Source organism: Somniosus microcephalus, chromosome 8, assembly GCF_052327205.1.
Source record: "Somniosus microcephalus isolate GS21.2 chromosome 8, FLI_Smic_1.0, whole genome shotgun sequence".
Classification (NCBI taxonomy): domain Eukaryota; kingdom Metazoa; phylum Chordata; class Chondrichthyes; order Squaliformes; family Somniosidae; genus Somniosus; species Somniosus microcephalus.
In genome coordinates, this window is record NC_140994.1 from 34,742,669 (window position 1) to 34,758,425 (window position 15,757).

General features: G+C 44.2%; 1 protein-coding gene across 2 annotated transcripts in view; it reads right to left on the reverse strand.

Annotated features, from left to right (window-relative positions):
- Positions 1-2,644, reverse strand: part of LOC147113440 (EF-hand calcium-binding domain-containing protein 6-like) — a 95,428-nt gene extending 92,784 nt beyond the window's left edge. For both annotated transcript variants that reach the window (XM_085994516.1, XM_085994518.1), the window contains exon 1: positions 2,273-2,644. In XM_085994516.1, the coding sequence (XP_085850642.1) occupies positions 2,273-2,576 (304 nt within the window). In that variant the 5' untranslated portion in view covers positions 2,577-2,644. The remainder of the gene's footprint in view (positions 1-2,272) is intronic.
- Between the last annotated feature and the right edge of the window lie 13,113 nt (positions 2,645-15,757).

The window sequence follows — 15,757 nt, forward strand, 5'->3', positions numbered from 1 at the left end:
TGTGGCAGGGGTGTAGCCATGGGTGGGCCTGGGTGGACCACCCGATTAGCACCCAGGTGCAACCAAATTTGTGTGAGGGCCATTCAGGCAAAATGCAGCAACAGCAGAGGGGTCTAGTGTAGATTCCCCCCCCCCCCCCCCCGGTTAGCAGTCAGGCATGAGCAGAGCAACAATGTCCCGTTTTAAAACATACACTATGAGGGAAATCAGCCACCAGAAAAAGGGCGATCAGAATAACAGTAAGGGATGGATAACAGGAGCTGATTGGGGTTAACCGTCCTGTGCATCTTTCTCTAAAATATTTCAACATTGCGTCCGTTGGGGTAGCTGGGAAAGAGCAGCATTTAAATCAAAGTTGCGACTTGAATTACTTGTACAATATAATGGCCCGAACTTTGCAGTAGTAATAATGGCGAGGCTGTCAGCGCGCACCGTTATTACTGTCTAAAACTGACAGCAACTTCTGGCATCCGCACTTGTGCAGTTAAGCGCGTAAATCCGGAAGCTGCTGGCAGCAATGCTCTCCTCCTCCACCGGGTGCGCTGTTGCAGTCTTCGCAGATGGAATCATTTAGAAATCACTGATTTGTCATAAACTTCAACTAGTTGCACACTATTCTCACTGTAAGGAGCAATGATAAAGTTAAGCCTTGTTCAATCAGGAGTGACTGAGTTTTTAATGGCGTACAAAGTCATAATTACTGCTGAACAACCTCTCTGACCCTGAAAAACTAATTTTACAAGTGTGAAGTCTCATTCCCTCAGAGGAATATTTAAAAATTGCAGATTTTTAATAAAACAATTTTTTTTAAAGATTTTGTTCTGATATTTATGTTTCTCATTTAACCCCATGTGTATGTCTCAATCTTTATTTTGCTTTCTGTATGATGGTTTAAATGTGATTTATATTCCCTGCTTTTTACTTCCTGCTTTGCTGTCTGTGAGAATTCTTCAATCTGATTGGCTGATCAGCCTGTCTGCTGCCGGCCCTGTTGCTGGATGCCACAGATCCCCTGTAGATGGCGCCAACTTGAAACAGACATTGTAAAAGAGGGAGTCTATGCTCTAGAGCTCGTTAAATCTTTCTGGGCAGCTTTTTTCGAGGTGAGCGCCAAGGTCCATTTCTTTGCCACTGTCCGCAAAATCCGGGCCAATATAAATAATTTATGGTTACGTAAGACCCTTGATCATTGCTCCAGCCACCTTAAGTTGGGGCCCACCCAACTTTCCATTCCTAGCTACTCCACCGCTTCATGACACCAAGGTACAAACCTACATTGTAACATTCTATGATGTAGCACATTTGCACGATCAACTTATTGCATTATACCATTTTTGAATAATGTATGAGTGGTACGGTGGTGCAGTGTTTTAGGGCACTAATGGTCAGTGCCACGCAGGAGCAGTGGACATAGCTTCAATTTTAATGGTCGGAAAATTGTATGCAACATGTGCCCAACTTCCGATAAGCAGCTTTTGGTGGATGAAGTTCTTCGCTAACACTGCAAGTGCGGAAGATCAGCCCTCTGATACTAAAGTTATGCTGCTACCTTTCACATTGATATACAGCCAAATCTGTTTTGTATCCACACAAACGTATGAGTTTAACTGCCCCTAACTCTTATATTTTCAGAGATACTTGGGGGATGGTAACTTCAGGTGCAGAGGTTTTGTAATGAGTAGGTAGTAAAGTTATATGCTGCAGTGCTGCTTTCTCCCTTGAGTCTGGTTTATAGGCTCCCATTATCGTGACAGCATTAAGTTCCCTCTCACAAAAAAAATAATGCTGGAAAGCACAACCTACTGTTGACCACTCTGTATGGTTCTTGAATGCACTGTAGAGTGCCTGCTTTATTCAGTTGAAGAGGAAGTGCCAGCTAAACTCAGGCTGAGATATATCAGCCGACACCAGCAGAGAATCTTGATAGCATTTCATTTTAAAATTGTTTTATAAATAGATCATTCCTAGTGGCCTGCGCAGGAGCTCATAAAAAGGCGAGTGCGGGGAAATCACCCTGTGCCGGAAGCAATGTTTCCCTGGAGCATTTGAAAACTAGACATTACAGTCTGAATTTCAATGCTTTCCTGACTAATATTTTCTGAGACATTATCCCCTCCACCTCATACATTCTTCTAGTTACTAAATGGGATATAGTTCAAAGACTTAAGTGGCACAGCTGAGCATATTCACTTTATCTCTTTATATATTATGAGTTCATGTTGCACATTTAACCCGAGATACCTATGAGTGTGTATTTAATATTGTCACTTACTGAGATTTAGCCAACGATCCAGCTTTCTCCAGTTGTCCAGTTGTTCCATTCTGTGCTCTTTGAAAGCAATTTCTAAAGCAGACTTGTACTCACCCCTTCTGGGAGAAGCGTTGTGACTAAATTTCGATGTTATCCCATTATTTGTAAATTCCAATGAAGCAGACCTTTCACTGCACAGTCCTCTGCTTGACAGCTTGGAAATAGTTTCAGGGTTGCCCAGCCTCGACAGAGGATGTTGCACTTCAGGAAACCTGGATGGCAATCCTAAATGTGAAGCTGGTCGAGTAATGCTTACCTGAGCCATTTTGGTTATCTTTATCTGAACAAATACTAAGTCGCCATGATTAGAAAAGCATTGCCCTCCTTGCAGCAAGTGGGAACTCTAGTCACAGCAACAACTTTGCGTTGCTACAGGCAACCTCAATTCTATACCTCTGAAAGGAATTAGCTGCGGGGGAGCTCTGACTGAATGACTATCTCTTAAAGGGTTCCACTAAATTAAACATAGGCCTGCTATTATTGAACTAATGATGTGTCATTAACAGAGAACTCAGTAGTTTGGGGCTGTGTGTCACACCTTTGACACTATTTGAACAAAAGCATTTGTTTATTAATTACTCATCCCTTTTGTATTTGAGTACTATTGTTTCTGCTATTTTTATGAATGTATGAATCTACACTGTAGTAATGATTTTAAGCCCATTTTTAATTGTCCCTTCTGATGTGTTTCCCTCTCGTTAGCATTACTCTTGAAAGACCACCACAGTATCTCTAAATACAAAACTCTGCTGCCTGTATCCTATCCCACATCAAGTCCCGCTCAACAATCACCCCTGCGCTTGCTGAGCTACATTGGCTCCCGGTCTCCCAATGCCTCAAATTAAATTCCCTCTATGGCCTCGCCCTTCCCTACCTCTGTGACGTACTCCAGCCCTACAACCCTCCAAGAACTCTGCACTCCAACTCTCATGTGCACCCCCACTCCCTTTGCCCCATCATTGGCAGACATTTCTTCAGCTGTCTAAGCCCTATGCTCTAGAATTCCCTCTCTAAACCGCTCCGCTACCTCACCTCCACCTCCTTCTTTAAGACCCTCCTTAAAACTTACCTCTTTGACCAAGCTTTTGGTCACCCTCATAATATCTGCTTCTTTGCCTTGTTGTTCATTTTTCTCTGATTGCATTTCTGTGAAAGCACCTTGGGACATGTTTTCTATGTTAATGGTGCTAAATAAATGCAAATGTTGTTGCTGTTCAACCATTGTGACTTCTTTTTAAATGTCAGTTCATTGTCTCAGCACTGTTCTAATTGAGGACATTCAAATGTTCACAGAGGACAGTTTCAGGAAAGCACAATTTGTACATCCATGTCATTGGCTTCTCTTCTTCATCCTTGCTTTTGGCTCTGTATTTTGCAGGAACGTGAGCATAGAAATCAGAAGTAACCAGGTACACCAACTGGGATTCCCAGGATTGATCGCTGGTATAAAACTTAATTATCTTAATGATAGCAGGAAGAAAAAGCCTTAAAATTTCAGCTTGTTTAGCTTCTATACATACATTCAAAAATAAACTTTTTACAACAAATATGGGGAAGGCTTAAGGTGACTCATTTGCAAACGTGCAAAGCTGGGACATACCAGCTTAAGGATGTATTTAGACTAGTTTCAGATAGCAGCTGCTGTTTGGTTTTCAGCCAGGCAGCACAGTACTCCATTTACCTTGTCTGGCTAAAACTCAAGTTCTGCTGCCCAGACGGGAACTCCGTGTATGCATTCTTGCACAAATGCACAGAACTCCTCACCTAACAGTTAAATTTTAAATGTTTAGACAGTGCAGGTGGCAGTGTCTGCATTGTCTAAAGAGTTAAATTAATTGCAGGTTGGTTTAAAAAGTGTTCAAAGGTCCAAAGGACCGCCCTGGGCCTTTACACCCAGTTTGACATCTCATTAGAGTTGGACTCCATACAGTGTCAAACTGAAGCAATGTGATACTATCTCCTCCTGGGACTCGCATATGACTTTGTTCTGGAGTTAGGTCAGTGCCTGACTCTGGATTTGAACTATAACTTTAATGTCAATTGAAGTGAAAACTAAAGTTGTACCGTAAATGCATCTTCAGCAGCAGGAGAAAGACAATCTGAAAAATCGTTTGAAGACAAATTCCTAGGGCTTGGGGAAGAACTATTTCACTTGACAGTCTACCAACATGAAACTAATGCCCTCTCCAACTTTTCTTCATGTTCAGAAAGCGATGGCCATCTTTAGGTTGCAGGTAAATTATTTTGAAACTACGTTGGAGAACTTTTTTCTTTTAAGGGAAAAGTGGGTAAATATTTGGAGCAAAGGAAGACACAGGTCTCTCAGGAAAGAGCAGGATGGTAGGATTAGTTTTGGATTGCTGTAGCAAAGAGCCAGCACCGATAAAAAGGGACAAATGGCCTCCTTTCTGTGCTTTCAACATTCATGGTTCTAAGTGCATTATCTGGGCAGCAGAAGAATCTAACTAAACTAGGAAGGTTCTAGCCAAAACAAAGATCTCTGATCAACTTACTACATCTATTAATGTAAATGTTATCCACACTCCATCTGCTTTACAAATGTTATAAGGTGATGCTTCACAGTTAGGTTCATTTTTGTAAAATTAAGACCTGGGGTGTGATCGAGGCAACCTCACCAACTATTGTTAAGGAAGCATCTTAGTTGATCTTTAAATATGGTAGCTAGGGCAAATTCCATTCACCAGAGCTATAATTATATTCTGTGTTTACATTTGGTCTGGTAGATTAGTATACAAAGCAATTATAGGCACAAAGGCCTACAATAACCTAGTATATTAGTTTCACCATTTGAATTAAAGCTGACAACTCGGCACTGATTGGATTGCAGAAATGTCCCTCGAAGTAATTTTTTGCATTTAATTCTTTTAGAGATATACTGTACAAAAGGGAATTGGATAAGTACATGAAGGGAAAGAAATTGCAGGGCTACGTGGAAAGGGCGGGGAGTGGGACGAGCTGAAGTACACTTGCAGAGAGCTGGCACGGGCTCGACGGGCCGAATGGCCTCCTTTCATGCTGTAACCATTCTATGATTCTATAAAATATAACCGTTTTATTTGGCTATAAGTTATTAAATGAACACAAGATTTATATTGTAATTGTTTTATTATAAAAATAATTACCCTTCTTTTTAAAAAGTAATTTGAAAAGACTTGAATATTTTTGGTACCTTATCATATCTCTCAAATATCCTAAATGGTGCACATACAATTACAGGAAACTCTCGATTTACCGGCACCTAACCGGAAATCTCTGTTAACCGGCAAAATTCAGGAGTAGGTTCAGGTAAGTTTTACTTCATATTAGTGGCTGTTCCTGGATCTGTGGCTGGGTTCCTGCACCTGTTGCTAAGCAACAGGGACGCTTGGATCTTGTGGCTGGAGTTCTTGCACCTTGTTGCTAAGCAACAGGAAGCCTGGATTTGTTGCTATGTACGGAGCTCTGGTACCTTTTACTATACCTCTCTGTAATCCAGGCTTTTTGATAAACCGGCACCACGCCGGTCTCGTTGGTGCCGGATAAAAAAGAGTTTCCTGTAATTACTTTATGTAGGTAAATGTGAGGGCCAATTTGCATACAACAAGATCAAACAGCAGCTAGATGAATGACCAGCTAGCCTGTTCATGATGATGTTGGTTGAGGGAGGAACATTGGCCAAGATACCAGGAAAACTCTTTGCTCTTCTTTAAATAGTGCCATGGAATCTTTAAGATCAGGACCTCAGACACAGGCAGATAGGACCTCGATTTAACATCTGATTTGAAGCCAGCACCTCTGACTGTGCAACAGTCAAATACTATCGTATAGTCAGTGTAGTTTATGTGCTCGAGTTCTGCAGTGGGACCTGAAACAAAAATGTACACCCTATTCCCAGGAGAGAGGGCAGAGAAGAAACTCTGCCAGTCCCTTCAAGTATGCTGTTGTGAGATGTTTAAGAACAACTCGCAGTGGTTTCTCCCCTCAATCTTTCCACCCTCCCTCCAGGGAATCACCTAGTTTTTATTTGTCATCTGCTTCTGAGATGGGGAACCAACAATGTGAGGTGACACCACTCCACCTAGCACTCCAATATACGACTATGAAACCATCTGTAAAAGCAATTATCCAGAAGATTACTCCGTGGTCTGAATGAAAACAAAGATGCTTATCTAAGGATTACATACAGATGCTGATGGTGTTGTTCGGAGTGGCACGGGCCACACAACGCTGCTTGGAATAGTTCACCTGGTGTTATCGCGTAAAAAAACATTGAACGAGAAAAGGCCATTTGCTTCATCAACCCTGCAGTTCTTCTTCGAAGAAGTTGATGGTCCTCCTCTTGGCTGCCTTGCTTTTCTCAGGTGGCACTGGGATGGCAATCTCTCTGTGAAATGGCAAATGCTGAGACACAGGAAACACACTGAATAAAGAGATTTTCCAAAAGAAATAAAGCAAGAAGCAGTCTGACTCTTACTTCCAACTTCCAAGCCTCGCTCTAAGGAATGGCCTATGTTCTGTGCCTTATAGTGCTCCACCCTAGTTCCCCCTAGTACCTATCTCCTTCTATCTGACATAGATCAACCTCACAACCCAAGGTAGGTTCAATTCAATTTATATTTTTGTTTTGTAGTTGTCTTCATTCCCATGCTGGAACATACATGTAGAGCCAAAATTTGGGGACTTTCAATTATCCATTACAATGAGTAAATGTATATTTTAAATAACACCCAAATCTTTGACTCTATTGTCTTGCTTAGTAGGTAGCTCCCAGTCAAAGGGGAAAAAATTCGGTATTAGCCATTTTGAGGCGCTAACATCACCTGGGCACTAACTTTAGCGCCCGGACCGCAAAATTGAGATTTAGCGCCCCAAAGGGGGAAGTGGAGCACTAAATCAAGTGCTCCGCTTCCTTCTTAAGGCGCTAACATCAGAGAGCGGGGCGCAGACTTCAGCAGCGCTGCACACTGGGCCGTGCAACGCTGCCGCGTTCAAAGTCTCCGGCCTAGAAATTGGGTTTTGGCTTAGCCAGGGCTTTAGCGCCGGAAGTTAGTGCCGGCGCTAAGTCCCCTGCGCGCGCCAAAAATTCAGTGGCGCCGCGCCCAAACGGCTGCCGGCGCTACTGAAGGGTCTTTGCGGCGGTACATCGGCGCTAACTGCCGTTTCGCACCGCAATTCCGGCGCTGCGGCACCCGATGCGATGTGGCAGGCTGGGGACGTGCAGGCCTCCTCCTCCCGTTAAGGAGGAGCTGCCTGCACCCGGCCGCAGCCCGCGCAAATCATCTTAAAAATGAGCCCGGCACCTCGGACAAGTGCCGGGCTTGCATCTGTTCCGGGGGGGGGGGGGGGGGGGGAGAAGTCCAGGGAGGGAGCTGCGGGCAGGCGGCCGGCGGGAAAGTGGCCAGCCGCCGCGGGGCCTTTAATGCGCCGGCGCAAACTGGAGTAAGGCACCTCTGCCAGAACGTTGCTTGCGGCTGCCACGGGCGAGGCGGCCGCAACTCAATTTCGGAGTTCGGGTGGGTTACCACGGCAACCGGGACGCTGCACACACCGATGACGTCATCGGTGCCGGCGCAGCGCTACCGGCGCAACGCCGATTTAGGGCCCCAGGGAATTTTTAAACTGGCCATAACTCTGGCGCTAGTCCCTCTAGCGCCTCAAAAACGGCGCTAAGGCAACTGAATTTCTAGGCCTCCTTCCCTTCCTTAAAGGGAAGGGCCATTGCTGTAGGCTCTGCAATTAAAAAGTACCTACCTGGACCACCAAGGCAGCTGCGATCCCACGCGATCAGCCCAGCACTCAAGCAGAGTACGGGGCTGATCGATCACGGGCAGGAACCGGCGAAAAAAACTAGAACAGGAAAGGTACGTTTTTTTTCCACTTACCTCGGTCACCTCACCTTTAATCATCGCCCCCGAAGCGGCCGGCCACCCGATGCATGCCTCCTGCAGCTGTCGGTGTTTTCGCCCGGCGCTGCTGCAGGGAGTGGAAGTCAATGTTGGGTCGGGGGCGCTACCAGGCGATGCGCACGGCTATGATGTCACGATCTCGGGGCGAAGCAGATCGGAGCGCAACGCCGTAGTGCCACCGCAAAACTCCTGCCGAATATGGCGGGAGCTGATGTCAGCGCCGCGCCCGGTCACAAAGCCATTTGCGCCCCATTAGCACCCCCAGGGGGCACTAACAGGAGGTGCAAAGGCACCCAATTTCACCCTCAAAAAAGATTAAAGGGCAGCCACGACCAAAGCAAGGAACAACTTTTACAAATTATTTTACAAAGAACCAGCCAAAGCCTATATTGACGAGAGTTCTACATTTCAGCTATTTTGAATATATGAAACCCATGAACAGCCTAAAATCAAATCGCAATGTTCATAGTGATGGTACAAGGTACAAGATGCAGTAATGCACTCGAGACCTGAATACAGTGCGACCTTAACTGAAACTAACCAGCAGGGGGCGCTCAACACTGCAATATATTTTCCAAATGAGACCTCAACAGTGGCTCTGGTGTATGTCAGCTTTACAAGTAGTATTAAACACACCAGTTGTTGCATTGTGATAGCTATCATGCTTGTCATAAACTACTACGTACTGGAATTTAAAGGGCTGCTGTTTAGTGGCTAGTTTATTTTTAAATCCCAATTAAAAGCTACCCTGTTTGAGAACATAAGAAATTGTTAAAAGAGGCTATTATGTTTATGAGCAAATCTTGTTCACGTACCGACTTTTAATTAAGAGCAAACAATTTTGCTTGAAAACAACTTGCACTGCACCAAGCTTCTTCCTTGGAAATAAAAATGTAATTCAAAAACTTCTTCATTTAACAGTTGCTGGTTGCTTTACGAACGATTGATAGTGAGCTATGCAATGCAATGAAGTTCAGATCAGTGTTATACAAGATCAGACTCCCATAGTAGGGGGGAAATTGTGACTTCAGAAAACAACTAGATCCTCAAAAAGAGATATTCTTACCTTGGGAATATGTTGCTTAATGGCCATGAGCATATTGATCACCATAAATTATCTAGGCAATCAGTCTTTTTTCAAAAGCATCAATTCAATTCAATTTATAACATAAATCCATCAATACACTGTTTTGTGAAAACCATTTAATTGACTATATACTATTTCCTCAACTGGAACACATTCCCAGACACAAAAGAACATTCCCAGCAAGACCATTAAGAGGAAACCAGAGTCTGATTAAGTCCCAGGGCCACACGCTCGATTTCTTACTTCTACATTTGTTGTGCCAGTCACTGAGATTTGCCAGGCCTGTTTGCTGTCCGAACACCCTTTGTAAAGGCTGAAATATACATGAACAATATTAGCAGCCTTTTCCAAGGCTACAAACGTTTTTATTCCCATATTCGGCTATTTACCTTTAAGTTGCTGCATCCTTTCAAAATCACCCATTGTAAGGAGCCCGCGTTGCCAACACCAGGCCCAGACATGCCAGGAGCTTGCCTCGTCTGTATAAAATAAGGTGGGGCCAACACACTAATAGCCAGACAGGTCCTAATAATGCCTCTTTGGAGAAGCCCCCATTGTTAAAGGTCTTATCACCAAGAATGCAATTATTTTGAAAAAGGAGCCGAAAGATCAGTAACAGGAAGTATCACAAGTTTAGTGAGAGGTGTAGCTTTGTGTAGGTTGGGGTGGAGGAGAAACATAAGCTTTATGAATACAATTGGACACAAAATAGATGACCCTCACTATGTTGATTTTAAAGAGCAACCAAGTACCACGTGAGAAATTTAATGAAATATTTGTTATTCAGGTAAACATTGAGGGTTCAATTGAATAGCACCCCTCCCCAAATCAGACTTCAGTTACAACCAGTATTTCTTGAGGCGACTTTACCCATCACAGTACAGCTCTATGTTAATGCCGCTGGCTACAAGCTGGTCTAGTTACTTCAAAATGATTACGTGCTTCCAATAAACTTCAAAAGCTGAGCTAGCCCCATCAGAGTGTAGACAGATTGCAGATAGCGAAAATTCTGCCTTAGCATTTGTAGATTGCTGGAGTAAATTTCCAACATCAAGAACTTGTTTCTAAATTTGCTGATGAGATTAGGGAAATTTAATGTTGGAGCCAGTGTAAGGATGGGACAAAGCCAAGTAAAATAGTTGTGTTAGATTCCACTGTTACAAGGGTAGATATGAAAAGGAAAATAGGACTGCATATTTCTTGCCAAGAGTGGGAGACCAGTTCAGAAGAGGAGTGCTGTACGCTGATGCAAATGATGTGGAGAAAGTAATGATGAAGGTAGTAGGAGTGAGCTAGAAATCTTTAATGGAGGACCTTAGGCTCATGAACATCAATTTTGGGGTTCATGCACAGATTGGGAGGTGGGTATAACATTAATATCAATCGTCTGGTTGGTCGAGTGCCGGCCTAGCCAAGATATCCAGAATTGGTTTCAAGTTTCAGTCTGTCACTCTTAAAAGGATTCACTGTAAACAATGCAGCTACATGATGCATGCACGCTATCACAGCCGTACTTGTGTATGTCTCTATGGCAATTTCCACTTTGCACCTCAGCTACTCTGTTTGCAGGCGAAGGCTGCGCATAATAGGAGGGAATAGATACAAACTGGAGAGGGCCACACTAACTTCAAGTTACTGAGTGGACAGCATAGGGCAATGTTACTGATGGAGAAGTCAGAGACCAATCACCAGATCACGGTTAGTACTTTCCTTCTCGAGCTCTTCCCTACTCACTCATTCAATGCTCCCAAAGCAGACATGCAAGTACAATATCATGATTCATTGTGTTGTGTTAATGTTGCCTTGACGAACTACGTCCGTTTTAGATTTCACTAGGTGCATCCCAGGAACCAAAGCCACAGCTCATTGCGCCAAACATGGCCAGCATCATGTAGACTCCAGTGTCAACACACTTTTACCTCCACAAATACTCCCTCAAGAAAGTACAGTTCTCTCTCACTCCCAAGAGGCTGCCGATGATATATAGCATCCTTATTTATGTCTGCCACAAGGGGAGCAGTAGGTTATAGCCCACATCACCTAACGATATAGTATCATTCATGCTCCTGTGCCGATCCTTACAAACAAGCTGAACATTCATGGCGTGTTAGCCTTTGCGTTTCATGAAGGTGTAACGGTTGTGTGCTGGAGTCCATAAGGCAAAATGGAAACCATCAATGGAGTGGTTTGGGGAATCCTGCGATTTGGAAAAAAAAGCTGTCGCATCCTTTCGTGCTTTTGCCAGTTCTCTGTGGTGAACAAGGCACCAGTGACTTGAAAATTCCATCTGCGAGCTGAAAATTGACTGATGGTGCTTATGTCTCTAGTGGTACTCTGGAATGAGTCTAAAGCAAAAAGGTTTAGTGTTGTGATGACCCTGACAGTGCTGGGAGGTGTTTTGCTGGACTTCCCATTCCAGCATGCAATACAACTGAGCTATTGCCATTCTTGTGAATTGCAGTCTATGAAGACAGGGTTCCTCTGACAAGTCCAAGTGAGTACATCTTTACCTGTAGGTCCAAAATGGGGGGGGGGGGGGGGGGGGGAGGTTAACAGCGGGTGTGACCTGTCCACATCGGGTGTATTCCTTTGCTTCTCCTCTTCCTCCAAACAAAGTAGAACAGGATTCCCTTAGGGCAGTGGTTCTCAAACTATTTTGGTTGGAGGACCTCTTTTCAAATGGATTAGTAATCAAGGACCCCCCCTCCTCCCCCATCTAAACATTAATTATAATACAACAGTGCTGCATGTAAAGCGTGCTTTAATAATGCTTTTAAGAACACAGATATTTCAAATACTTTTCCATTTTTAAGTAATTTATTCACCAATCAACTTTTTTAAGAGTGTCTGTGGATCGGCTTTGGATTAATCCTCATTGGACTATTTGATGGTGAAATAGTTTTATTTTCCTGGGTTTGGTGCTAATTGACCAGTACGATGGGCCAAAACTGCTAATCCAAAAATAGGATTGAGATTAACGAGTTGAAAATGCCAACATTAAATGTGATAAGGTTAGTGACGTCCATATGCGGTGTGTAGAGTTTTCTATCTTCATTAAACGTTGTTGTGAGCTGAAAGGGCAGATTGTTTGATTTTATTTACCGGCTGATCTTCGTGCCGCTCTCAGTGCTCCTCCATGCGTGCACAATCTGAGCAGCACACGTGACTGCCTCACTCCGCTCCCACTTCGCACCAAGCCCACCTCTGGCCACCGCTCTTTGGCTTACTCTGGACCACTTCCTGTAACATTTGCATACTGAATTATCATTGGCCCGCAGGCATCTGTAAGGAATACCTATTATATTCACATGTGATCACATGCTGAGTTGTCATTGGCATGCAGGCATCTGTAAGGACTACTATTGTTTTGAAGACCCAGGCTAGGGGTCCTAACGCCATCTTTTTCCCCACTGTGCTGTATGAGTAAGATCATCAGACCTAATGCTTATTAAAGGAGTTAAACTGTAATACTCCGTTGTCCTGCAAGTTATTATTTTTGTACAAAGTGTGCAAAACAAGACATGGTGTCAGAACAGGGATTTGAAATGGACATCGTTGGAGCTCCCTTGCCTCGAATCGATTGGGGATCTTTGAACTTACCTAGAGAATGGCGCAAGTTCAAGCAACGCGTGGAGTTGATGTTCTCGGGTCCACTGAAAAGCAAAGGGGAGGAAGAAAGATGCAGCTACCTACTCCTGTGGATTGGAGAAAAAGGGAGAGACATTTTTAACACATGGTCTCTCACCACGGATGAAGCAAAGGTACTGAAAAGTTATTTTGACTGTTTTGAATCATATGTGATGCCCAAGACAAATACGATATTCGCTAGGTACAAGTTTCAGGAGAAAGTACAAGGAGCTAGTGAGTTGTTTGAACAGTTCGTGACTGAGTTAAAACTACTGCTAAAAGACTGTGAGTATGCAGAAGATAAAGATGAGATGGTCAAAGACCGCATCATGTTTGGAATACATTCAGCTAAAGTGAGAGAGGAACTTTTGAATGTTGGGTCCGGGCTAACGCTGGACAAAGCTATGGACATAGCTAGATCGTACGATAGCCCAAGCAGAGTTAAAAACCATAACCGGCACCATGAGCAGCTCAAGTGAACAGACAGTGCACGCAGTTAATAGACACACACCAAAGAACACCGCCCAGAGAGCGTGTTTCAGAACAGAAAGAACAGAGAGAGTTCTAAAAATGAGCGACACAGACATAAAACACTTCAAAAACTGTGGATATTGTGGAAACAAGATGCACGGGGAAAAGGAGCAATGCCCTGCCAAAGGAAGGCAATGTGCTAAATGTGGTAAACGGAACCACTTTGCTAAAGTTTGCAGGACTGTTTTCTGAATAGCAGTACACACAGTGAGTGACAGCCAAATGCCAGATAGCAAGCCAAATGCAGAGGAACTGTTTATTGATTCTGTGTCACAGAAAAAACAGATTTCAGAGACTGAGCAAGCCTTTGCCGATATTGAGATAGGAAAACAGGGCACAGAGCTTAGGTTTAAACTAGACACTGGAGCTCAGGTTAATGTAATTCCTCTGAGTATCACAGCTTGAAGGATGAGTGTGAGCTACAGCCCACCTCACGCAGACTGACTAGCTATGGGGGTGAACAGCTCATTGTAAAAGGCAAATGCGTGATGAAATGCAAGTACAAAGAAAGCGACATGATGTTGGACTTTTACATTGTTGACACTCGAGCACCTCCAGTGCTAGGTCTAAAAGCATGTTTAGACATGGACCTCGTCAAGCTAGTGCTATCATTGACAGCACCAGTTGAGAAGCAGACAGTCATGGAGGAGTTTGCTGACATTTTCAAAGGAATCAGACTATTCCCAGGTGATTGCACTATTCACCTTGACCCAGCAGCAACCCCTGTGGTTTGCCCACCGAGAAGGATACCCCTTGCTCTATGTAGTCACCTGAAGGAGGAGCTGCAGAGCATGGAGAATACAGAAATCATCGTCCGGGAAACAGAACGGACAGAGTGGGTCAACGCGTTAGTAGTGGTTGAGAAACCACATACAGGCAAGCTCAGAGTCTGTCTCGATCCCAGAGATTTGAACAAGGCTATCAAACGCCCTCACTACCCTCTACCAACACTAGATGACATCACACCCAAGCTAGTGGGAGCACGTTACTTCAGTGTAATGGACGCACGATCGGGATACTGGACTATCAAGCTCACGGAAGAGTCATCTAAGCTAACAACATTCAACACACCATTTGGACGCTACCGATTTCTGCGTTTACCATTTGGTCTTATCTCAGCTCAGGATGAATTCCAGCGGAAGATCGATGAAACCTATGAAGGCCTCGATGGAGTAGTCGCAATCGTAGGTGACATCCTCATCTATGGCAGGAATAGAGAGGAACATGACAGGAACCTCAGTGCGATGCTACAAAGATCACGGGAGAAAGGTATCTGGCTCAACCCTGAGAAAAGCATAATCGGATCCACCGAGATCAGTTATTTCAGGCATCGCCTCTCAACTGATGGCATTAAGCCGGATCCAGAGAAAATCTCCGCCATCAAGAAGATGGAGCCGCCGAAGAACCACGCAGAGCTAGAGACAGTACTAGGCATGGTTAACTACTTAGCCAAGTTTGCCCCGAGCCCCCCGAAATCAACGCACCCATGCGTCAGTTGCTCAAACAACCCAATGAGTTCCTGTGGGACAAACAACATGACACAGCATTTCAGAAAATGAAAGACCTAATCACCAGAGAACCAGGACCAGTTCTTGCCTACTTTGACCCCAACAAAGAGCTCAGACTACAAGTGGACGCATCAAAGTACGGACTAGGCGCAGTATTACTGCAAGAAGGAAAGCCCATCGGCTACGCTTCCAGATCGCTCACAGACAGTGAAATCAACTATGCTCAAATTGAGAAAGAGCTATATGCAATTCTGTTTGGATGTAAGCGTTTCCACCAGTACGTCTATGGCCGACAAGTCATTGTGGAATCCGACCACAAGCCCCTCGAGTCAATCATGAGGAAACCACTAGCCGCAGCCCCACCAAGGCTACAGAGAATGATCCTTCAGCTACAGAAGTACGACTTCACAATCATTCACCGTCCAGGCAAAGACATTCCTGTCGCAGACACGCTCTCCAGAAAGTCTCTTAGCTACCAGGACAGCAGCCTCAGTGAAGGCATGGATGTGCAGGTGCACATGGTGTACAACAGCTTACCTGTGAGTGACTCAAAACTGAAGGAGATCTGAGCAGGAACAGAGAAAGATGCACAACTCACACTGTTGAGCAAAGTCATACATGAAGGATGGCCTGAGGAAAGGAGGAAATGCCCTCAGAGCATATCTGAATTCTGGAACCACAGAGATGAACTGTCACAAATCAACAGAATCGTCTTCAAAGGGGGGAAAATCATCATTCCTACCAGTCTCAGAGATGTTGACAAAAATTCATGCTGGACATATGGGCA